Source organism: Xiphophorus hellerii, chromosome 1 (genome assembly GCF_003331165.1).
Source record: "Xiphophorus hellerii strain 12219 chromosome 1, Xiphophorus_hellerii-4.1, whole genome shotgun sequence".
NCBI lineage: Eukaryota > Metazoa > Chordata > Actinopteri > Cyprinodontiformes > Poeciliidae > Xiphophorus > Xiphophorus hellerii.
The window spans coordinates 27830048-27857051 of NC_045672.1; the positions used below are offsets into that span (position 1 = coordinate 27830048).

The 27004-nt window shown below is 38.2% G+C and overlaps 1 protein-coding gene across 14 annotated transcripts in view; it reads right to left on the reverse strand.

Annotated features, from left to right (window-relative positions):
* Positions 1-27004, reverse strand: part of hspg2 (heparan sulfate proteoglycan 2) — a 126049-nt gene that overhangs the window by 84396 nt on the left and 14649 nt on the right. For all 14 annotated transcript variants that reach the window (XM_032557930.1, XM_032557968.1, XM_032557940.1 and 11 more), the window contains exons 2-3: positions 3244-3373; positions 2907-2957 (exon numbers count right to left, since the gene is read on the reverse strand). In XM_032557930.1, coding sequence (XP_032413821.1) covers positions 2907-2957; positions 3244-3373 — 181 coding nt within the window. The remainder of the gene's footprint in view (positions 1-2906; positions 2958-3243; positions 3374-27004) is intronic.

Sequence of the window (27004 nt, forward strand, 5' to 3'; positions counted from 1 at the left end):
GGAAAGACAAAGGGAAATGGACATGCCTTAACCCTCATCAAACAGTCACAAAACAGGAAACTCAGCATAATGGGGGCAAATGTGGCAACTGTGTCTCCTCTTTATAGCACTGAAGAGGGAAGGAAGGCAGAGGCTTGGGTGGGCAGCGTAGTCAGCTCACAGGACAGAGCCACTCAGCAAATTATTCCACATTCAGCACCGGAAGCTGAATTTCCTTCCCAGGACTGTACAGCCCAGATCTATATATGGAATTATTCTGCCTCTTCCAATCATAGAGCAGTGATCACACTGAGCAGAATGCAGGCCTGAAAGCCACCCTTCAGATAAGAACTTTTCTGCTAGAAAGTCCTGCTCTTTTTATGCCTTTTTGAGTTACATGTGGACAGAAATTTCTATGAAAACAATAAATGTGAATAAACTGACAAGAACTGGGTTCATATTTACAAACTGTTAATCTGAGATTAGCAGACACTAAAACACTTCTCAAAGTGAGTTGCCTGAGGTTGAAAATAACTACAAAGCTCCGTTTACAAGACAGGTCTCCTTCGGTTTCTGTTTATGTTTTTTTTTCCTACCGAGGGACTAAAAACAACCTGCACCTTACTATTCTGATCTGTCACAATCACATCCTGTCAGCACCCTTCTCATTAATGTCAGCCAGGCTAAAATTTCCTGCAGCTCTTTAAACTGCTCAGCTTCATGCAAGGCCTCATGTCAGAGCTATTTCTAAGAGACGAAGCACATGATGCTATGTGCTGTGACTCTGATGTCAGCTTCCACCACCATGACGTAATCAGCGTCTAAAGCTTAAAGTGCCAACATAGAAAAGCAGGATGTTTGATATAACAAGGTCTTTTTCTTTAATAAAGAGAAAAATTATAATTCGTTTCTCGATAACCACAAACTCCTTTGCTGTGAAGTGCTTAATTTCTTGCAGATGTATGAAACTAATTCTTTACACTGGAAACGGAGCTCTGTTTCCTGATATTTATCCATTCCTCCATGGTCACTTACTTCCATTCTGGCTTTACAGATACTACATTAAAGCATTTAAGGTGTATCTTGACTTATTTTCCCTGCAACTGAGTCAGTGTTGAGGCATTTTTTGGCATTATAAAATCTCACGCTTTTCCACTTAGATGACATCAGGATTGCAGGTCGGCTCAGGTGAGCATCTGTAACTTTTTAGTTTGGAGTCATAGTTTTGTAATATTTGCAGAATAGGGATCTATGTAATTTCAATTTCCTTCTAAAGGAAATATTAATGCTGTAAAATCTTGGGATTTTATTTCAGATTAACTGCTGCCAATCAGAGAAATGGATATGACTTTTGTCAAGCACTCTGGCTTTTGTGCGCAAAGGACCTCTTTTATGGCACAGTGAACATTAAAGTGACATTTTTTAATACAATTCAGTATTATAGAGCATAATAAATAGTTCTCAAAGTATTCTGGGTAATGTGGTTCAATAAGTTATTGATAAATGATTGTTCCCTAAGCAGTGCCATCAGGTGCTCAGATTATGTTTGCTTCTTTGATCTTTGCCTGAAGAACTTCCATTGAATCACTTAAAAATACACCTAAATTAAACCTTTAATATATGTCATTGATTATAACCAAAAACAACTTAAACGTCCGCAGAACAGAGAAAGCAAAACAAAAAGCACTCCGCTTCTTAACTTTAAAATGAGAATCTAAGACATAAATACAAGATGGATTCAAACTAAAATCAATCATCCTCATATTCAGAACACACAATGAACAATTTACTTGATAAAATGTTACTGATAGGGATGCACTGATCCACCTTTTTCACTTCCAATACCACTACAGATATGTGAGGTTTAGCATTGGCCAATACTGAGCCGATACAGAAAAACAGTGCTGAATTGACTTAACATGTTTCTTTTTTTCAACACAGACAATATGTAGGTCTGCTCTTATGGGTCGGGCATATTGTCACCGATACCCAATCTAGAATCTTTTTCAGTATCAGGATCGATACAGATATTAATAACGTAACGGTACACTTCTAATTACTGACATTCAAATGTTGAGAGAAGCTAAATATTCCACTACACCACCTGTATCTGAATGGATCGTTAGCTAAAAGCAGAAGCTAGCACATCCACCCAATAAACTCAAAAACACAGCTCGTTAAACCAACTCTCCATGGCTCTTTCTGGTGTGTACTGTAATTACAGTCCAGTGTAGCACAGTCACTTGGGGCTCATTGTATTACACAAAGTGTTTCATCTGTAGGCCACATTTGATTCTCGCCTCTAACTTACAAAGCATGACATGAAAATCTATCCATGATGAAGTATCTGTTTCAGTCTGTGTTTGAGTCATTAAGCTGTTCAGAGTCCAAAACTGTGAGCACAAGCAGCACAGAAGTGGAAAATGAAGAAGGATGATAACCGTCAAGCTTGTTATTTAAAAAAATAAAAGGTTTTTGGTGAGAGTGGATACTATTATGTGATGGCTTCCCACAAATAAACACTTTTCAAGCTGACATAAAAAAGTGTCAAAGGAGAGTACAAGTTAGAAAAGCAGAAGGGCTCTGATGGAACGGTCCATGTTCATCTGGCTGTTGTGTTTTTTTTATTTTGCTGTCACCTTTGGCACGAGTTAAAAAGATAAAAGAGAAGAGGAGTGTTTATGTCTCAGAGACAAAGCCTGAGCCCCATGTTATGACCAGACTCTGGAAAACTGGCGACGAGGGAGGAGAAGGTGCAGCAGGAAGAGAAGGTTTCATCATTCAGCACTCAGACAAACACACACACACACACACCCACGCAAATTGCAAAAATCAGAATCACAGATGCCGGAGTGTTAAAAGGTTGACTGATCTACCACTCAGAAACATAATCTTTAACATATCTATCAGATTTTCTGGATGCTTACTTGTGCTGTCAGGCTCTGGAGTGCTGCCATCCTCCTCCCCACTGGGTTGGTCTAAGGAGGAAAACAGAGATGCGAGGATGAGATGAGCAGTTAAATAAATTACAGGAAAACACACATTTTCTTCACTTAAATGTGTAATTTCACAGGAGGGCTATATTCTTAAAAAAAACTAAAATCTTGAAATGTTTCATTATAATTCCTTAAGCAACATTCCTTTTTTAAAAAATATGGGATGAGTTAAGTAAGAACAGCATAATGAAAACATGACTACACTGAATTAAGGGCAGCTGTTGCTGTGGTTAGCGGTTACCCTTCCCCTTAGGGTTAGCAAGCCCACCTCCTGAAACTTCATCAGCTGCAAAGTCCTCATCGTCATCCAGTAAACTCAGAGATGCCCGGACATCTTTTTCTGACTCCAAATCTTCTGGAAGTGGAAACTCTCCCCACACCTTGGAGGCCTGACTCACCTGGGACAAACAAAGAGATTTGATTTATTGGGGTTCTCCACAGAGAAAGGTTACACCCAGTTGTATGCATGGGGTCTAGACGGGTGGAGGGAAAACAAAAGCAGAGACAGGAAAACGGGCATTGTGACATGTTTACTTTTACCATCTATTATCACTTGAAGTCGCCCTCAAGGCTTGCAAATAAAATATTATCCAAGCTTGCTCACTGGACATACTCCAACATGTTGTCCAATTTTCCCATCTCAATGTGGACTCTTGCAACAGATGTCAACAGCTGATTACGATGGCCCAAGTACGAGCAGACAGAAAGCCAAAACAAGCAGCTGCAGTGGAGACCCAAATGACACGAATCTTAGTATGCTTTAAACTCCACGCCCCCAGGGCAAGTGAGAATATCCAGCATACCAAGCCCAGTTCTTTACAACTGCATCAATATTCTGGACTGAAGGGTGTACAGCTGACGCATTATGTCACCTTGAGCAGCAGCGGAAATATATGAGATTCATCCTCAAAAACTGATTACCATTACATTTCAGTTGTTATAAAGCCAGTGTTATAAAAGTGTAAGAACATATGGTCACTGACCAAATTAATCTCATGCATCATTTCATACAAGCTAATAACTTTACTGATTACTCATTTTACTCAAAACACCAAACAAATCTAAAGGAAGGTGAATAGGGGACCAAAAAGAATGCAACTATAATTCTGTGTTGTTTAGTCAAGGTGACAAAAATCATGTTTATATTTGAAACGATGTATTCCTATTGCACAGTATCCAGCAGGACTGCCTAATGTATAAAGTATATTCACAGTCACCACAGTTTATTAGCTATTTATATACCTTTTCATGCAGAAGTACTTCTATATATTGGCCTTTTATAGGTTTTGTGATAAACTTTTATATACTGTAGTATTTTGGGATTTAACAGGACAGACCAAAACAAGGAAAAGGAAAAAAAATCTGAACTTTCAGTTCCTATTAAATAAAAATCAAAGAAACTACCTTCCCATAGAACCAACCCAAAACAGAAATAAATTAACACTGTATACTAACACACTTGGTAACTACAAGTCGTATAGTCATCACATATTGATTGTATTCCTGAATTTCCCCACTGTGAGACAGCAAAAGATATTTCTATTACATTTTAGACTAAAAGAAATCAGCTGAACATCTAATGCCTACTTGAGTGGAGGTAAGCCCCGAATATTGCATCTTCCCTTAAAGGAAGACAAATATCTTGGGAGATATTGCTTCACCTAACTTAATGCTAAAACTAGATCAAAATTAATTCCTTTACCTTGAATATGGAATGTAAATATTACACATTAGTTTTGTTTTTTTAATCTCAGTGCCACATTTTAGCTTAGCATCTTTTTTCCAATAGAAGACCAGTGCTGTAAATGAGATGTGCGATGTGCAATGTCCACAAGACATTTATCCAGCTAGTGAAGTCTCAACAGACGATGATTTCTCTCACTTTACTGTTTCAAAAGCAATAACATACAAACCCATAAAAATACAAAAGTAATGAGGAGAAATAAAAAAAAGAACATCTTCCTGTGGTTTAACCGACAAACACCTTCGACACTCAGTGAGGAGGCACAAAGCTTGGCCAGTCGCTCTCATATTTGATCATCTTGATAAAGTTCACTGCCTGAAACACAGCATGAGTATAACTGTGCTCTCACCATCTCAGCACCCAGGCTGCCCATATCCTGCCCATAAGCTTAGATACGACTGGCAGAATGCCACCCCAAGCATTTCCAGTCGGCATGGCCTGCCAGTTCCTATTTCCACCATACTCTGTCATGCAAGTTTTCCCATTTCAATAGCTCCAGCTAATAAATAACTAAACCTACCCCCCAAATCCTCTCTCCCCTGAGTGAACACCCGTACAACAACACTCCCTGGCCCTTCACAAAAGGAAACTGCTGACTAACCAAATTCTTTTCAGATGTGCCGACCAGACAAGCATTGGCGTGATCATCTCCTGCTTCCCGCTCCCTTGGGATGAGGTATGATCTGCACATGCTGGATGCCATCTGGGCACTAACCTTCACAAACCTACATTGATTAGAGAGTGAGTATTAAGCTAACATGCTAAGACAGCGAATATCAGTTTGATATCAAGTAAAAGGAAGTTGGACAGCATAAGACACCGTTTTTGCTTACTTTAGAACTGCACTCAAGTTCAGATACAACTTTGACCTTTACTCCAAGTCTTGTGGGGGCGAGTCACACCAGTGGTATTAAAGTTATCCGTCCATCAATATAAAGAGCCCTCAATAAATGTTTGAACTCAACCCCATCCGCAGGTCACCAGCCTCCAGCTCTACCATCAACTTATCTCCAGCTAATCTGGAATATACTTTTAAAGAATTGCATGCACAAGAACAAACACGACTACCACATTCCGACAGTTAGACATTCAAATGGTTACATAGGGAAAAGGCTGGTCACAACTCACCCTACATGCTTTGCAGGATAAGGTGAAACAAGTTCTATTTCACTGCTAGTGACATTTGACACAAACTTGAATAAAGATGAATTCCCACTGATCTTTTTCAAAATAGTGGATATGACTGCATTAAGATCTGATAGGGAAAATAGTAGTTTGGTTGGTCTGAAATAACTTGGTCAAGATTCAGTCTTTTTAGTCGCGGGTCCGTTGAAAAAAATATATGAAACAAAAATATCTTTATCAGGGAATCTGTAGCAATCGGTTTGTCTATATAACATGGAGATTGGGCTATTTGCTGTTCAGTATTCATGGATGCACCTATTTATGGTTTTTATTGTTGAGCATATCTAATATATTCTAAAGACAATGCAGCTTGATCGACGCACGATCACTCGGCTCGTGCGTCGATGAAGAACGCAGCTAGCTGCGAGAACTAATGTGATTTGCAGGACACATGCCAAGGTAAACTAAAATACCTTGGCATGTTACTGGCTGGCATTTCCAAAGCAGCCAGTCCAGGAGAACCATTCATTTTCCTTGGTGCTAATTGTTTGCACCCTAAGAGTGGAGATGAGAAAGACCATTAACGTAAACTTATACGGTAGTGCCAACATGGTTTCCACCATTTCACTACTATTGATCATGGTGTTTGAACTATTAAAATAGGAGGTTATAGGTATTTCAGACAGAATGTCCAGTATTTTCAGATGAAGAAATTTGCAAGACTTGGTGTTATGTGAATTCTTTGTGTTTACCAACTAGTAAAGTAGAAATATTGGAAAAGCTGTTCCCACTAATGGTTGGAGTGAGCGACTACAAATATCTCCTGTCAGCATTATAAAAATGAAACGCATAAGAGGATTTTAGTTCCACATCTGTAAGTCACGCATAGACAATCCCAACCTGGAAAATTTCGGAGTGATTCAAAGCCTGTTGGAGGAGGCGTGAGAAGAATCCTTCAGGGGCCTTCATATCGCCCACTCTGCTCATAAACCCTCTGATACAGCTGCAAGGACAATCTGTGAGAAACATCTTGGAGGCAGAGGCGATGTGTCACACAAGCAGAGAAACTGGACTCAGCTCAACTTCTTGGATTTTCACACACAATGCTCTCTTGTGAGAGCATGATGGCAATAACAGGAACAGAAGCTCGCCTAACCCACCAGGAGCGTATGTTGGGCATCTACACAGGAAGATGAAAAAGATGATATTTCCCTTTGCAAGCACCTGATGCAAGTCCAAGGGATTGGTCTTGAATGCAAGTAAAAAAAAAAACAACCTTGTATATACATAAATATAAATCTTGTCTCTCCATCCTTCACTAAACACATTTCTATATTGTGCTCTACCTCTTACAGATCAACAATATGCATTTGAACTGAAAGAAGTAGGATGTGCTAAACAGGAATGCAATGCAAAGTGCACTAAGCAATATATGAATTAAAACTTGATACATTTTCCTCAAATACTGGCACATACTAAAAGAAAAAAGCCCACGTCCTCCCTCCAAGCACTGCCAGGCACTGTTGGGCCTGCACAATCCCTAAACTACATTCTGCTGAGATAAAAGTTTATGAGTATTAACTGTAACGCAGTAAATCCTCCTTATGACATAAACTCTCACTGGTTGCTGTATTAGGTACACACAGAAATGTCTCTCAACCTACCCTCTTACAGTGGTAGGTCGGAAAAAAATGAAAATATCCAGTGAGCCGCATTAGTGTAATTGAAGATGTCTTGGTGATGTCTGAGAACTAAAGATGACAAAAGGAAAACAGTGCAATGTATGCCACATAGTATTTCTTAACCCAAACCTTGAAATAGATGGATTACAGGAGTGGAAGACCACACCTGGGTAAGTGGAGAAGACTAAAGCTACAACTGAAACATTTTTATCAAAAATGAACAATAACAGACAGAAGAAATGTTGCCTGGTATGTTGAGTCTTTATTCACGTTGCAACATTCAGATGAAAGTCTCAGAATTAGTTGAATACAACATGAAAACATGGATCCACCCTTACCAGTTTAGACTGGTGGCAATGGCGTAATGGTATTGGAGGACATTGTCTTTGCACTCTTGGGCCCTTTAGTACCAACTGAAAATTGGTAAATAAGCACAACCTAGAATTCAGGAGTAGAAAATCTGGCCTGACCCGAACCAGTAGACATTATGCCCAAGCCCGATACAATTTGACTAACTCTAATTAGAGGCCCAAGCTCGACATAAACCCAACATATGATTTTTAACTGCTAACAACTTAACCTCCAGGTCTGCCTTCAGACTTGACTTTGTACTCTGCTGGTTTATTAGTGTAACTTCTCCCATTTTCAGTTTTTGTTTAACATCTCTCAGCTCCATTTTGTTGCTTGTTGTAATCACAAGGTGAATCAAATGCTAATCTACCTGGATTTGTGATTGATAGGAGCGGTGCAGAGCGGAGCAATATATATATGCAGTGTGCTGTGCTTGTTACACCCAGAAACAGAAGCTCACCTAACCCACCAGGAGCGTATGTTGGGCATCTACACAGGAAGATGAAAAAGATGAGATTTCTCTTTGCAAGCACCTGATGCAAGTCCAAGGGATTGGCCTTGAATGCAAGTTCTTTCCTAAACAGAAATACCTCCTCTACTTAGACAACAAAAAATAGATTAGCACATCTTTATATTGTGCATTCTTGTTTATTTTTCTCTGTACTGTATATCTTGTAGGCTTACTATAATGAGCCACAGAAAGCTGAGCCTGATCAGGCATCAAAGTCTTTTGCATTGTTTTTCTGACTAGCTTTTTTAAGGGGAAAAAAGCTTAGTCAAGACAATTTTTTTTTTTTTTCCCCAATCCAGGTAGACACTTGCAATACTTTGGTAACAGGCAAAATATGAATATGTGTGGAAAAAATCTCTGAGTGGTTTTTGAACTGACAAACTGCCACTTTTGATGCGTGAGCCTCAGCTTGAGAAAACGCTCGATGAGCAAGGGCCCATTTGCTCTCTGCTGCTCTTTGGCATGTCTACAAAAACTGTAATCCAAAATGACTGGGCATGGAAGACAAACGCTGTTTGACATTGTCTGAAATTGTCTTCTCAAAGTGTTCCATGACTAAATCTGTGAGTGCAACAAACAACCTCACTATTTTCTGGAAGACTGGACCAGAAGAGTGGAGCCAAAAGTGAAGGAAAAATCCACATTTTTTAACGCATGCTTCAAGTGCCTGCCTGGCCATCTTCCCCCAGGACATTTATTCTCCCACACAGCAGCCATACCAGGCATTTTACAAAGAGTTTAGTTTTCTACTAGGAAGAAGTACTGAATGAGGTGTGAAGTTTATTTTCAAGTTACCTAAATTAAGTCCACCTTTTCGTTATGTGAACAAATACAAATCAGCATTCTTTGAAGCTCTAAGAGTTTAAATAACATTATTCCACTCATTCACCAAAGTTTTGTAAAACTGTTTCAATTACACTGCCTAGTTTATAAAACAGGTCACACTGTGTTTAGTTGGATAGGTTTATTAGAACATATTCCCCAAAGTAGAAAGCACCGAACATCAGGAAACTAGAACTGAACAATTTAAAGGTTAAATTGTTCAGTCCTGACCAGCGACTGGCCAAAGCTCAAAAATCCAAGCCTTGTCTGATCAGTAAACACACCATACCTTAGCAATAACAACACTCTTCAGAGTGAGAGAAGTTAGTTGCAGGAAGAGGACTGAGAGTAAAAAAATTTCAGTATTATTAAGATGGATCAAAAATGAACCCGGAAAAACTAGAGGCGTAAGAAGGTATTGAAAAGAAAAATAATTTTTATAAAGACATGCTGTTCATTCAGAGTTCTACAACAAAAAGTTAACCAACACAACAGTCATGTTTTTGGACAGTAGGAAGAAGCAGGAGTACCTGGAGAGAACCCATGAATGTAGCCTCTGTGCTAATCATGCTAATTCTTAATATAATATGGGAAATAACATTTAAAAGGTCAACTCCATGTCATTCTGTCTTTGTTCTGATCTGACTGCACTCTTAAACTTAGACTGGTTAAACCTGAATAGAATAATTTTCCACCGAAAAGATTACTCTATTTTTGGAAACCCAAAACTTGAAGATTTTCAATGTTTTTTTGCCATTAGAAATTACTAAGTTAAAGTTTTTGGGTGCAGAAAAGTCAAAGCTGAACTGATTTATTCTACATTTTTTACATATTCTTTAAAATGCTATTTGTTTTTTTAATTTCAAAAAACAAAAACCAGTAATGTTTTCATTTCAACGTGTCCTTATTCTGTTTGTTTTATCTATCCATTTGCAGTTTTGTGAGCTTAATACACACCAATAATTTATTATCTGCTGTAGTTAAGTAATTTATAACCAACAAAAATATATTCAACAGCCCAGTACTTTTCCAAAAGTAGGCTAAGACTTGATTCTTTCAATTAAAATATTGCTTGATTTTTTTATTATTATTATTTTCTTAAGCCAAGAAGTCTATTAAGCTAATCTCAAAATCTCAAAGTCACTTCTGCCAGTGGAAAAGCTTGGACCACATGAAAAATTGAATCTGCCACACCTTCATGATTTGCTTTAGTTTATGTGAGGTATGTGGCAAACAAATAGTGCCTTCAGCTAGTTAGCATCAGATACACAAGCTCTTACACACTCTTCCCTCTTTACACCAACACTCAGCCTTGTCAAAATAAGCATCTGGCTTGTGCAGACTTGTGCTTATGGTGCACCTAAACACATCTGTAGGAAAGGACAAGTATAGACTACATTTTAAAGAGATAAAATGCAAATGTCCCAGGCCTTTTTCATATTCTGTTGACCAAGTGTTAACTCAAAGAAAAATATCCATTCATCCATACATACATCCATCCATCTATCCATCCATCCATTATCTAACACACTTGTCCTTGCAAGGGGGGGCTGGTGCCTATCTCCAGCAGTCATCGGGGTGAGAATTATTAAGAAACCTCAGCTTTTTACTTATTGAATTCTGTGCAGCACTATTGCTTTATTGCAAGAAGGTCCTGGGTTCGAATCCCAGCCTGGGGTCTTTCTGCATGGAGTTTTCCCTGTGCATGCATGGGTTCTCTCCAGGTACTCTGGCTTCTTCCCACAGTCCAGAAAAAGAGTGTGCCAAGATTTATTTCTCTGCATGTGAGGAGAAGGTAGGAAGATGCACCAAAAAACTTGCAGCTGTAATTCTAGCAAAAGGTGACTCAAGGATACTAAATACAAATGAATGCCATACTTTTAAGATTTTTATTTACCAAAACCCTGGAGTGCTGCAAACTTAAAAAAAAATACACTGAGGTGATGTGAAAAAGCTTAGAGGATGTGGAGCCTTTTCCAAGAGCTTGCCTCTGTGTCCATCTCAAGTTATTTCATCTAGAAACTTTAATTGGACAATTCATTTGAGTAAAAATAAAAATACTGAAATATTTCAGACAAATTGGGCCAATAATTTGCAAACCATTGTTGAGTCACTGTAATGTATTTCAGGCCAAGGGTCATAAGCTGGCGGCACGGTGACCAGACAGCAAGCAGGGATCATAAGCCGGCTGTGAAACAAGACACCTGAGCCCGAATCTCAGCGTAATGGTATCTACTATGGCAAGTTTCCAGCTCAAAGAAACCCAAATGGTCAAAGGAATAACAAAAGTTATAAATTCACAACCATCAAATGAAAGCATATCTGGTATAATTAAAATACCAGCTAAGCAAAAGTATTCTGTTCTACAAGTTCCTTTAGAAGCCATTGCTTAATATATTTTGAAGCATGACCACATTCTGCCCAAATGTCTCAAAGAGTGGAGGCCAACTGACAGCCACAGAAACACCAACTTTTCTTTTATTACCTCAACTGGGCCCCAGTGGGACTCAACACTTACAGACCACCAGTCACCAGTCTTCTACCGGTGAAACTTTAAGCCCCCCTATTTACACAGGCAGGTATTAAGGAATGCATGGAATTAAGACCCATTCAGAAACACATGGTTTTCAGACCACTTTAGGAGTAGAATGAAGCTATTCTGTTTGCTAATTTATTGTCCTTGGGAACTAACTGAGACGGTCTTTTTGTGAATAAATATTCCAGGAAATAAATGTATAGCAAAAGCCACAATGAAAAGACACGCTGCTAAAACACAAAATCTTACCAAGTATTTTTAATCTAGTTTCTAGTGGAAATATCTTTGTACACCTGAAATAAGACAAAACTAAAATACAAGTAACTTTTCAGCAAGAAATCGGAGCTTGTTTTAAGTTAATAATTACTTCATATAGATAAAAAGAAGTACTGGTCCCACTGTCAGACTACTTCACTTATAAATAGGACTTTTTTCATAAATATTAAGGTATTACTGACTTAAAGAAAAAATTTTGTATCTTACTGAAAAGTTTCTTGCAAGTTAATTTTGCCTTATTTCAGGCGTACTAAGATGTTTGAAACTAGACAAAAAATACTTAATAAGATTTTGTGTTTTTGCAATACACAAATAGAAATTTAGATTTTTTCCCAACCTGAACTAAATGTCCCAGCAAACATAAACACTGTACGAGTAATTTGGTCTGCAAATAGTGTCAGTGTGTGAGTTTCCGGTAACAGAACTGTGAGGAAAAGACTGAGGGGGGCGATTCCAGTAACCCCCAGACGACAGCTGACAGCCGATGTGCTGAGACCTGCGACGGCTCGGAGGGGCCGTGCCGCTCCAGCTTTTCCAGCCCTCTCTTGTTTATTTATAACAGAAAGAGTCGCTGTTGAACCCCTGCTGTGTCACTTAAGACGTCTGCTTTTCCTCCCATTGGAGCACCCGGAGGGATAAGGGATCTGAACTGGTTTTACGTTTATCTGACACCTATACCACTTTAACAGAAAGATAGCAGTAGAAAAAGTGAGTACTAAACTCACCAGAGAAGAGCAAATGAGGTCAATCCACCAAACAGATGTTCATAGTGAAGCATAAACATTTCAGTCTCTGGTAATCATGAACACTTTTACCCATTTAAACAATACAAATGAAAAGAATCGTTGAGGAATGTTAAAAAGGAGATAAGGATTGTCACCTCACAGCTGGGAAAATAACAAGAGTTAAACAAAATCAATCTGGAATCTTGGTTCAAGCTGCTAAGGCAATCAATGAAGATAAAATAACCAGGATTTTGTAAGCCACAAGGTGGCTTTAACTTGTCAAACACTTGGTGTCTGGTTAATTCATTCCAATATAAGATCCGAATTCAGCCAAAGTAGAAAGGATATGTAATCCATAAAGAAGGATTTAAAAGGACATGATAGTGGTTCAACTTTTCAGCAGAGCATGTGCAGTGATGTCAAGTTAATCGTTTATGTCACCCAGCTAGTCAATAACTGTTGTTTACATTACAAATGTGCGCAAAGCTTTGTTGATATTCCGCTAATGTCGAAAAGAAATACAATTTTGCTATTAAGGTGTTTTCATTAAATAAGAAACACAATTAAAATTACACGTAATTAAGTTTCTTCAAGCTAAAAATCATGCCATGTACAACTTCCTGTCATCTTATTTATCTTTTCTGGGGTTTGATTGCCACATTTCAGATAATTTCCAACTTTCAGGGAAAACTTTGGGGTTGGTCCCTTACTTTTCCAAGAAGACTTGGGCACCAAATCATGGCCCATAAATACATATATTTTCAAGTTAGTGGGCAGCTCTTTTGGATTAATTACAGGGCCTTCTCATCCTACATCAGCATCTGACTTCAGCAATAGGCTTTAGGAAAGTCTTAAACTTTTTGGTATGAAATACCAGAAGATTCGAAGATGTCTTAGCTGTTTGGCTTGGGCCGAATGGGATGTCATTCAATATCATATGTGTGAAGGATAATGAGTGAATACTTTAGGCAATTCAGTGTAGATAAAACTTGACGCATTTATTTTGAATCTAGTTTAAAGAATCACAATTTCTGATGTTTGGACTTCATTGTTTAATATTTCCAAATAATTTTACATTACTACAAAACCAAATGATCTAATGACAGATCCTGCTGTGTTGATTTAAATGCATAGTTAAGCTTTAGAAAGGAAGTAGAAACAGCTGTTGAGTGGCTTTGGTTTCTCCACAGCAATGGCAACAGATTCATTCTCCTCTCTTCCCGCCTCCCTCTCGCTTCAGGACCAACTAATCTGACACCACCTGTTGTCTTGGCCACACTCACACTGTCCCACATAATCACAGGCCAGAACCAGCTCAGTCTGTCAACTCACTCCCTGAACCCCCCACGTTTATCATACTCGATTAGCTACACTGACTGGGAAAAGTCTAAAAAGGACAAAAGAAAGGCACAGCTTAGGCATGAGTTTCTGAAACGAATCGAACGGTTGAATCATCACAAATCTGCACCCTGAGACACAGGAAAGAATCAAGAGCATCCAGATAATAATAGTTTTGAAATTGTGAGAACAGAATGGCCTTTAGGCCTCTTGACCGGGGAATTACATGTCCTCCTGGTGTTCTGACCGTGGGGAGTAATTTCTTGTTTGTAAGCCTACTTTCTGACCGTTCCCAAAGTCATGTTATCTCCTAACTGGTTGGAATTTTCAGGGAGAAGCAGCAAAGTTCCTGTAGGCGCTCCAACATGCTGAGCGTGTCAAACCATGAGCTTTTTGATCCATGTTTTGTATTTCCTGACCCAAGACACATTTTGAGCTGAACCATCACAACACCACCCTGCTGTTATCTGAATAGAACATTTTGTTTGTGCAGCACCTGCACATCAAAGCGCTCCTCTTCTCTTTTTACACTTCTTTTAATTACAGATCTGTTTGCTTTTCCAAGGCAAAAAGAAAAGAACGTAAAGGTAAGTGAAGAGTTGAGAAATCAAAAATATTATTTCACAGCCCTTAACAGAAACATGAAGGTGGTGATATTTAAAAAACCTAAATTATCCTCTCAATCCAACCACTAATATGCTGACTAAATACCGTTAAAGTACTGTAGTTTTTGATGAAAATGAAAAATAAATGTTGTTATTGCAACTGTACAAACTATTTCAGTAGAAAAGTAAGGCCTTTATTTTAATCATATTTAATGCAGAGAAAAAAGGAGACAATTTGAGTGATGCAATTCATAGAGACATACACAATGGGCTTCATTCATATGGCCAGGCTCCGACTCGGAGAATAAGAAGCTCCATCATCCAGAAGGAGCTCAGAGATTGGCCTCTGCTCCTCAGCATGAGCAGAATCATTTTTGACCTCTAATCAGGAAGCCGCCTGGAGGGTTTTCTGAGCATATCTCACTGGGAGAAGACCCCAGGGCAGATTCAGGACTTGCCGGAGGATCTATATCCTTTCTGGCTTGGGAATTCTTTTTGGATTTCACATAATGAGCTGGAGAGTGTTGCTGAGGAGCAGGATGTGAGGAGTCTCTGTCCTGTACATTTTACCTCTGCAATATGACCTAAGATAAGTGTTGGGCAACGAATGTCACTTGGGCTCATTAATACTTGTAAAAACAAGGTAAATGTCAGGAACTATTTCAACTGAAATGATTTTAAAATACACTGGAAATTGGCAGTTCAGTATTCTCAGACTTTTCTGTGAAACACAGCTACAAAGTATTCATAGAATATTTGCATAATTGTGATTTTTTTTCATAGAGTATGTCTAAAATACTAGAAAGAGTATGTCTAAAACGTGTGACGTTGAAATACTTTGATGCAATGCTACTTCACACACTACTGTCTGGTGTTTGCAAAGCAGCCAATCCGGGAGCCGTATTTATTTTTCCTTGGCACTGATTGGGTGTTCCCCCAAGCCAAAAGATAAGGAAGACTCCAGATGTTAGCTTCTGCAGATATCTGCAGGATTTTGTTTATTAATTAATATTAAGGTATATTTGGTGTTTGCGCTATTGAAATAGGTCATTTTGAGTGTTTTTAGAGGGAGTCTTTAGTATTTTTGTACTTTATCAATTTATGACCGGTTGTGGTCTCTAACCCCTGTGAATACTGGGAATACTGTTGAATTCAAAGAATACGCTATTCAGTATTCTGAGGTGAATACCTTCAGTAAATTCTACACGCTACTGTGTGTAGAATTTGGAAACTACACTACTACTACTGTGTGTAGTTTCCAAATTCTAACATCAACTTTAATATTCTCTATCAAGATGAAAAAAATGAAATTAATTTGTTATACCATGAATACAAAAATGAGCACACCTGAATAATTTGGCACTTGTGTCAAACACCTGACACAATAGAAAACGCAACACAGGAAGTGATTATTGAACAATTTAAAAAATGAAAGAAAATTTTTAAAACAACACTACATACTCCTGGGTGATACTTAGACTCAGTCAGTGTTCTGTATGGTGGGAATGCATGCGAGTCTTGTACTCGAGTTATTGAATATCCACAGGCTAGATTTGAATTGAATCGCAGTCGACTGAAATAACTATGAAAAGAGTTCATCCTCAACATTACTATTAGATTACCAGGTGAGAAAAGGACATACAGGTGTCATATCGTGAAGGCCTACAGTCATAGGCAAGGTGAAATCTGAATAAGAAGACTGTTCTAAAGTTTCTCTAGTTATTGAGTGGATCATCTGATGTCAAGTTAATTCCACTGGGCAAGAAAAAAAGGCAAAATTAAAAGTAGTACAAGTGGAAAAAGTCCATTAATGTCGTTCACAAACTTCTGATCAATCACACAATACTTCACACAGAGCATTGTTGAAATAGCTTGTGTTGAGAATGGTAGAATGTCTCTCTGCAAACAAGATGATGTCTTTTTCCTCGTGCTACTACATCAATGAGAGTCGATTTCAACACCTCCGATGAAGTATGGGAAAGCCGGATTAAGCAAAAGTCAATGGATATTTGGTGTTTGAGCTATTGAAACACCAAATATGGATGGGTGGATTCTTGATTTAAACACCCCTTTTCTTTGAATTGTTGTGAACTGCTGTCTTATTGGTAAAAAGTAGTTCATCAAAGCATCATCAGAGAAGGAACCACAAACTGTTGCACTGGAGATTTTATTGAAAGATATTTTTTCTCAATACTGAATATAAATGTAATCAAATTAAAGGTTGTATTTATGAAAATAAAAAATAATCAATATGAGATCATGCTACTGAAAAACAAGATATTGAATTGTAGTTTTTATGCATTCTTTACCAATTGGTGAGGAGGACAATGAGGTAAAGTGATGTTAAAGAACGCCTCTGACCGAGTTCCCATGAGTTTAGACAGGAGCTCTTTGGGGAGAGGTGGAACAGAGGTGGAATTCCAGGAGGAGATAAAAATACCTCTGAAGCTGCGTAGCTGCAGGTGTTATTACACCCTCCCCAGGGGCCCTGCAGACAGAGAGGGGTGCAGGAAAGGACAGAGGGAAAGGTCCTGTGAGGAGATATATCCAAATCCTGTTTTAGCTTTTGTAATGTCTTGTTCATTAAACCTTTCAAAGCAGAACTTCACTGAAAGTTTTATTACCTGCCACATGCAGGATTTGAACTTTTCTGCACATTCCTCAGATTTTGCCATCACAGTGGTGAGACCATTTATGGATTTTAAAGATTGTGAGAGGTTGTTTTTATTATGCTTGGCGAGCTATTGAAAGATGCTTCTGTGCAGGAGCTGGACCTACGCAGGAACCTGACACATGCATTTTTCAAACTGTTGGAGAAACGGAGTACAGGAGGCAGTCTTCTGCAGGGGCTGGCAGCTCTCCTCAACTCCCTTATATGAGGTTAGGGCCGGACGGGATCCAATAAACACTAAAGAAAGCCATGTTTCATAGAGAACTGTGAGTGGTAGGAGGCAGAGCCAATTGCTGCTAAGCAAGTAGGCACACCTACAACGCTTAACCCATGAAAATTGACACAAAGCATCTTCAAATCACTCAGTGATCCTGGGTCTTGTTTTGCTCTTGCAAATTTCTACAATGCTATATGGCTTGTGACTTGACGAGTTTTATCTTGACAGTCTGTAATTTTTTAAAAGTTAACTACTATGCTTATTTGAACAATGTCTTCAAAACATGTTCATAACATTTTTTGCACAAAATTATTCTTAGATAATGAGACTTTAGTCTGCTCAGACCTTCCTACTTTGGGCTCCTTTCAGAATTAGCTATTTTAGGGCCTCCTGTCACTTTAAATCCATATAAGCTGCTGCTGCCCCCCCCTCCCCCAAATCTCAATGTGTCACTGTACAACCATACAGCTTTGAAAACCAGAAGTAGAGCCTTCTGAACAACCAACAACAATGTCGCCAGACGTTTCTGGGTGGTAAGTTAACAACAAAACACTGTTTTTCAGCAGTCATTGTACAGCGCATACAGTGGTAAAACGAGCTGACCAAATGTGCTGGATCTCCACATGGGTTGCTAAGTAACCTGTGTTTATTATATGTGACTCGACATTTGGAAGGTTTTTGAAACAGCTTGTTTACCCGACACTAAAAAACATTAACTTATTGCCAAAAAACAGCTAGGTGTGTTTTTAAGGGCTTTGGCTGTTTTTAGGAGCAGTTGGGACAAAAAGGGAAGTGTAAAAATGTCCAAAATGATAATTCTGCATAATAGGTCCCTTTAATGCCTAATAATAGCCCTGAATGTTTTGAAGTAAATCCACCCACACACTGTCTTGCAGAGATGTGGCCTAAAGCCCACACCTAACAAGGAACTTTCCTGTTGGTGGTCTACTATGTTTGGTGAGGGAAGTCATTCATCTGCCCCAATCCAAAGATCAAGGTAATTTTAAACCAGCCTCCAAAAAGCCAGAGCTTTACTTCTTTAGCAGCACCCCAAAGGAGGAAAGAAGTGAGAACTCCTGATGGGAATTATCAGGATCAGACAGAGAAAAGGATTTAGGTACCCACTTTCTTAACGTAAAACCTTTTTTCTCATTGGCTCTTCCTCCTTTCAAACCTTTAAACTCATGATTCAAACACGTTCTGTCACCCTTAACAAAGGATCAAGAAGCCCGGCTTCTGCAAAGAAGTGGATTATCTAATAGAGCTTGTTTCACGAGAAGCATGAGAAAATGTGGAGGCTGGACCTCAAAACATTCACTTTATGAAAGCTTTTCTTAATTCAATTAAATTTAGCAGAACCATTAAAAGTAGGAGTTTATGAGAACAAGTCCCCTGGGGAAAAAAAAACTTTTAAAAGCCTTTTGGCAGGAGTTAAAAACTTGCACAATAGGTTTCTTATTCTGTCTCAATTTGTTCGACTTATTTTGCAACATGTATAAAATCTCAGCTAGAAGAAGAAAGAAACTTGAGCAAGTCTGAGGGCAGACTTTGGACAAGCAAACAGAGAATGCAGGATGAAGATATGGTAATGAATGAGTGCTGAGGGAAAAGCTGTTGGATGGGAGATAAACAGTGGTTCCCTCGTTACTTTTATCCAAGGTCAACATGGGGCTTAACAAAAGCTTCTTGAGCCATCGGAGCTGTCTTGCGTCATTTACAATTTTTATAGGCCCTTCTTTTATCGGCTGATCTCTCAATGCATGAGAAAATACACTTACAAGTTTACGACAGAGAGAGAAAACTTATGCAGTGCCATGAAAAGTATTCACACCCAGGATTTTTTTTTTTACATTGTAAGCATTTCTAAGCAGACATCAGTGCTGATAGTCTAAAATGAAAAGCAAATGATGCATGGATTTAAATGTTTTTTACAAGATCTTGCCAAGTATATTTGGACTTGTACTGGCACCACTTCCACTGACTGATTATTTCACTAATAGCATGGAACAAATGTCTTGTTAAAAGTGAAATAATCTGCTAATGGAACTAGTACCCTTTCATCAATATTAAGGAATTATAGACTTAAAACAAGCTCATATACCTTCCTGAAAATGTACTTGTGAGATAGTTTTGCCTTATTTCAAGTGCACTAAGACACTTACACTGGAAACTAGGTCAAAAGTACTGGGTAAGATTTTGTGTTTTTGCTGCAAACCTAAGAGGCATGCACAATTTGGTATAAGAATGGCCGAGTCTAAGTCCAGACCTAAATACAACTTAGAACCAGCGGTCAGACCTGAAAAAGTTGGCTGAATAAGCCAATAAAAATGAACCAAAACTAGCATAATCCACAAGGTAAGCAATGTAGCTGCAGGGGGAGGTGTTTATACAAAGTAGTGACTCAGGAGGGATGAATAGAGAAGCACACCTCACATTTCAGATTGCCATCTATAAAAATAAATAAATAAAAAACATACATGATTTGCTTTCCTCTTCAAAGTTATCCACTGCTTTTTGTTGATCTGTCTCATAAAATCCAAATAACATACACTGAAGTTAATGGGATTTAACATTTTTGTAAGTAACTGTGTTCTTCATTTTATCTTTTACATTAAATAACATTTTAATCTGCAGCAGAACCTTGCTGTTGGAATGAATCTTGCATGCATCCTGTTCTCACCCATAATGGTTTCTCCCCGTTTTAGGCTTCTCATCCTGTTTAACCCAAGATAAAACATATCAGTATGAGTCACACTGAAAGGCTATCACAATGTGTATTTGGTTAGTGACTGTATCAGCAATGCAACCTTCAATATATTAAATCACCAATTCATGGAATCTTCCTGTCTAGACTGTTTCCCTGCAGGGATGCCTCACCAGTCTATCTCACAGACAGAACAGCAGTCTGTCTTTTGGTCTCACCTGTGATGATTCACATGATTAACAAACAGGTAGCAACAAAGACAATTATCTCATTCAAAAAGCAGATTTATAAATATAGGTCATAGATTGAGTGCACATCTGGTTTCATGCCCCTCAGGGAGTAGATATGCAATAATCAGATCAGACAGCGGGTCAAGAGAGAAAAAAGAAACATAAAAAAGCACAAGGCAGTTCGGGTGATAAAAGAGAATTTTGGAAAGCCTGACAGCCATCCCATTTTCCTGATGAACTTCTGGGAAGGAATTCCCCCAGACAGAACCACGCCTGCTGGATCTTATGCCTAGAGCGCCAGATAAAATCCCTAAGCTAAATTAAACACTTCCTTTACTCTACTTACTCTTCCTCCATGTGATCGTCTCAAAAATAACACACTGCAAACAGAGCTGAACAATACCTAGATGTTTATTCTATATCAGAACATATATTTGCTACATTGTTATTAATTTCAACCAACAGGAAATACAAAAAGAAAGTAGTATACTATATTTATATCTACTACAGCTAAGTGCCCAAATGCTAAAATTAATGCAAGTATTTAGCTTTTAAACACTGAACTTCAGTGGATCGATATATGAAAGCTAGATCCAATTAATTTTGACAAAACAAATAAAAATCTTGTGGTTGAGAGCTTCATTGCCAATGGGCTTTGTCCTTCATGCAGCAGAGCACATGAAATACACAATAACTCCTTGTTCTCAAGTCTCTGCCAGATTTAAATGTCAAGTGATGATGCAGAACTTTCTGGTGCAAGCTGAGGAGGAAGATGTTTCACGTCCCGCTTTGCATAGCTTGACATACACTCAAGGGCACGTAACATTAAACGTCATTTTTCCATCTTAAAACTGAAGCTAAAAAAATACATTTTCTGACATTTCAGGCTGGATTACAGGGTATTTACTTTGGAGTTGCTAATTGCAAACAGAAACCCTGATATTTTTCTAATTGATTTATCAATCATAAAAGGCTTCAAAGAGTACAAACAGTCAGCAGCCGGGTGTAAAAGTTTGTATTTAATCTAAAATGACTTCTTAATGCTCATGTGGGCATGTGGAAATGTTTGTGGATGTAAAAATAAAGAAGCCTATTTTGACAACAACAAAAAAACTACTGGAAAGCTCTGAAGAATGTGAGGGCAATTTGATGTGGACTGTTTTTCCAAAGATTTGTTTACTCTAAGAATGTATTTATTTTAGATTGCTTAAATTAATACCATATGATCACTGAAAAACAAACAAAAAAAACAAGAAGAGCATCTGGTTTGATAAATCCAGAAAAAAAACAAAAAAACATTTGCTTTCTCACAAGTTGTTCCTCTAGTGGAAAATGGAGGCTGTAGTCTATGCGTAAAAAAACACATATTTTTTCACTCACTTATTAGAGATACAAGGTATTTGTAAGAATGATCAGCTCTGAGTCAGTCAGCAAAAAATAAATAAATCTGAACTTTCTACATAAAGTGAATGAAAGGAATACCAGGTGTCGGTTTTCACACTATTCAATGTGAACGCCGACACTGAATGAAGACAACTGAAAGTGAACTAGTTTTAGTATTAGTGAGGTGTTTAGAAATTTAATTAGAGGGAGCAGAATGACATTGTAGCTTTATAAAAGGAAATTGTATTTTATACAAAATGATGAGACATTTCTGCAGTTAATCTACAAGACAGGAAAAGAGGAGAAAACTTTCCAGAGATACCAGGAAGTACACACAGCACAGTAATTTTAGTCTTTTTCTTTTGCCATAGTCATAGAATATACTGGATTTTGAAATGTCTGCAGCCTTTTGGAAATTTGCAGTAAGGTTTTGAATTCTAGCTAACTGCTAACACAAGGTCATAAATTAAAACACACACATCTCTCACACAGACAACGCGAGTTCTCCACTGCCCCTGATATACATAATGACATCACAACAGGAAGTACTTAGAGCATATGTTGAATGATATTTTCTTAAATAATAATCAGCCAAAATCAGTATCAGAAGTTCAAAGTTTTACAAACAATATCAGCTATCGGACATAACCTTCTGATTTGAATATCTTTAAGATTAATTAATTATGTGAAAACTTCTGCTTCACAATAACCAACTTCTAACCAATTAAAATAAAATACTCTGAATCAGTCACACTTAAAAAAGCAACCCCAAGAACATTTGTTTACTGAGTGTTATAAAACAGTATGTTGACCTAGAAAGGAAGGCAACTGTTCGGATTTGTGCATGAATGCTGCATGTGATTCAAATAGATCCAAGAAGCTTACGACAATGTGCTCCTCTTTGTACAAGCTGCACGACGAAACAAAACATCAACATCTGACAGACATAAACAAAGTCTGGACGTACCTTTCTTTCAACAGCTGGCAGGCAGATTTCTTCACCTGTCCCCATAATTCAGAATGCAAGCCTTCATTTGGTAATTTGCTCACAACTACAAAGACATCTGTTTGCCCTGAGTTTATGCAATAATATAAGAAAGCAGGAGCAGGGGTGACCTGCCTATTCATTGAAAGCAGATGCAAGGGATCCATTTCCTTCTATAATAATAGGTAATTACAGGCAAAGGGAGCAGTGCATCTGTTTGAAAATCCACCAAGGTGTGGTGACAGGGCAAACCCTGCAGGTAACCCTGCTTTCGCAAACCCTGCGAAAGCCCAGTGAAACTAACCCCTGGCTACTCCATATGTATGACTCATCACTTTGCTGATGCACATGCCATCACAAGCCGGTTGACCTTTCAGAGGAGAAAAAAGTGGAAGGAAGGCAATTATTCAAGGGCGTTTTCACCAGAGAGGTAACATCCATCCAAATCAGTGACAGTTTAAAGCAGAAGCTGGGATGGTTCAGACCAATTATACTGGAAGGTTCTAGCAAAAAAGACGTTTATAGGAACAAACAGGCGACAAGCAAAGTATTTCTGATCAGAGGGTCACATTATGATGAGAAATACAACACCCATCTGCAGGCTTTAGCATATAAAACATGCTCAATGGGACTTTTTAAAATAAATGTTATTGTCACTCACTGCTTTTCAGTTAGAATCCATTTCTTTACATGTTTCACATACAAATATGGAATAATATTAGAGCCACTTGGAAAAAAAATAATTCTGACTTTAATCTCAGAATCCTGTTTTTTCTCAGGATTCAGACTTTGGCCCCAGAACTCTGATGTTAATCCAAGAATTGAGACTTTTTTCCCTTGAATTTCAACTTTCCTCAGACTTCTTTGAATTTGGCCACGTAACAGAAAAAAATCTGACATATTTCACCAGAAAGTTAGTTGCACAACTTTCTTCATCAATTCTTTTTTTTTTTTTCCAGTGACCTTAATCCTCATTACTAATGCCAACTGTTCAGCTTGTCAGCAAGATAAACTACTTGCAGCAGATTTTAACTTCCACAGGAATATTTTTACACCAAGCACAAGACACAATGATCAAGTTCAAGAGTGCTGAGATGCAGAATATAGTTTGTTTCCAATTGAAGTAAAAGAGCAATTTAGTGAATTACGATATCAAAAAGTGAAATGATTCCCCTTCAAAAAATGGAACTCCTTTATTATCAAATGCATTTTTCCACAAAGCAGTATATTGTCTGAGTTTGTTTTAAGGATAATAGGTTATCTAAATTCTAATTGAAGTTGTTTTATAGCTGTCCATTGGGTGATTATTAGTACCCTCCACAGTGAGGATAATCTTACTGTTCAGAGACTTTTGCAAATAAGTACATTTATGGAAAATTGAGTGGAAGGAAAATATGTTGCAGAAAAAGGTTCTCAAGCAACAAAGATAAGCACAGCACTGAGGAGATTCAAACATTTGGGGAAGATTAACTGAGATTGGACTTTGCTTTGTGGTCAAACTCCCTCTTTTTAGATGGAAGCAAATAGTGGATTTCATTTAGAAATCAAGGTTTGAAGGATTGAAATCTAATCTGCTTGAGGTCCAGAGTGAAATTTCCCCAGTCAGTGATGATTTAGGGAGAAATCTAATTTGCTGGTGTTGGTCAGGTTGATGATGAGCCACCAGAACCAACAATGCAAAAAAGGCCGCTTTTTAGCAGCCTAGATTAATGTACCAACTTAGTAGATGCGCAGACTCATCAGCTCTATGCTATTAATGCAGTAATTAATTGAGCTTTTATTAGCTGTAAGTCACAAGAATCACACATAATTGAAGTAAAAATGTACATGAATAAATCAGTATAACAAATGAGTTTTAAATTTTGAACTGAATTACTGAAATAGCTAAACATTTGGATCGGATGCACCTGTATTTTAACATTTAAGATCTTGTGAACTGTTCCAGTATGAGCTTAGAAAAACCTCCTCTCTACAAAACCTGCGGACACTCCACTCAAGGCCGATCAAGCCCTAATCTCAGCCCGTCTGGCTGGCCTGGTCTAAAACACGAATCCGCATGAAAGAACAACTCTGCTCTCGCTCCCCTATTATCTCACACAAATCTTGTTTTCCATTATTCCTGCACCGAGAAAGCCCTGATGAAACACCAGTCTGGGGTTATTAATGCGCCCGCAGGCAAGACTGATGTCTGTGCCAGATGATCTGAGCGCAGTCTGATGTTTGTGCCAAACTGTACTCCCCCTCCACTACCCACTCCCACATCTTGAACCAGAGACTGAGTCGTAATAGAGCCTTAGTGGGTGAGGCCTTCATCATCCTGTTGCAGCTGAAGGAGCATCCTCTGCAGATGAATAGTTAATGCACAGTTAGCTCAGACATGTTCTAAGTTCAAGGGAAGAACTGTTTAATTACCCCTTATCAAGCAATAATTGCATCACTTTGATGGAGGTTTAAGCATGGAAATCAGATGGAGAACTGTGGCCTTATTGTCTTTAAAGATCACAGACATAACAGCGGAGAAAATAAAGGCTAACCTCCACTTTTATGAAAGCTTTGAGAAAACCTCCAATCACTTTTACATAGAGCTGCTCTTCAGTTAAATCATAACATGTTTGTTGCAATCTAACCGCTCGTTTACATGCAACGACGTATTAGGGCCATCGTAGGTAGAAAAAAAAGGAATAGTAAATTTCCACCAAAAATAATTCAAAAATTTTGCTAAAAGAAAATTTCTGAGTTCCAAAAGTCAACATTTGCAAGAATAATTCTGAAATTCTGAGAATAATCTCTAGATTTTGCTAGAAAAAATTACTTTAGAAATATTCAAGTTTTTCTAGAAATTTTGCAAGACTAAACTCAAAATTTATTAATGACCTTTTGAACTAAAATTTTTTAATTTTTTTTCTAGAAAATTCTGAACACAATTTCTGATAAGGAATGCATGAGCACTTTACAATGAGGCGAAAACTAATGATGTGGAAGCTAAGGGTCAGAAGCCCATGCGTGTTTGATGACATGCAAAAATCACAGCACCATCTAGTGGCTTGGCATGACATCTACAGCTGACCCAGTGTGTCTTGGCGGTTAAATCTATAACATTTCCCCAATCAACGTTAGAATATATTGGCAGTTTCGAGGCAGCAGTCCTGTGTAAATGTTGCCTTAAAACTACAATTCTTCACCAAAGTGTTCATATCCTATGCATTTCAAGTTAATCGATCACTAATGTCCTTTAGGTGCTTCTGAATATGTCTATGTGCATGTGATTGACCAGCAACCTGTCCAGGGCATACCAATCACATATGCTAATATCTGGTTGAATATAAAAGCATGCCACTATTTTGGGGTTTTATTCAGATGTTTATGTATCCGTGTTTAGCTCTAAGCATAGTCAGAAATCAACTTTACTTCTTGTTCTTCAAAGTACAGTTGTTGTTTCTTATTATAGGCATCAGTCAACCGTACACAGATTATTGGGTGTAGAAAATAAATGGACACATAGATTTTTCTGGATGGTTTCTATATCTGCAGATCTCTGATGAACGCTGCTACAGCGTTCAAAAACCCGCACACAGGTTTCCTAGATGGAGGACTTGGATGACTTCTAATTCTGTGGAATCAACAGATGTTTTGGGTGGAGAGAAAATTACATACAACTGCTTTGGGCTAAAACCACACACATTCCCTTTGCCTCCCCAGCTGTATTTCAAGCCCAAACTTCAGCCTGAAATGTCTTGCCAGGTACAAACGGACAAGCTTCTGGGTGCATGATGGGTGTCAATCCGCATTAGGTAACGTAACAATTAAGAAGCCTCTTTGATTTTTTAATTGCTGCCAGCCAATAAACTCAATGAACCAAGATGAAATCATCAGGATGTACTTCATCACTAAGCTCTCCCCGGGGTGGTGATCTGGAACAACTTCAAGAGAAGTGTATTTGAAAATAATCAGTGAGTTCAGTTTTAATGGTTTCCAGCTACAAGTTGGAATATTAATCAAGAGAAATGCAAAAACCTTAGACAGATTCGCATATTACAAAAAGCTTGATTCATTCAGACCTGTATCTTTTCATGAAGAAGTGATAGATACCATCACGTCCATTTTCATATCCATTTCCTCTATGA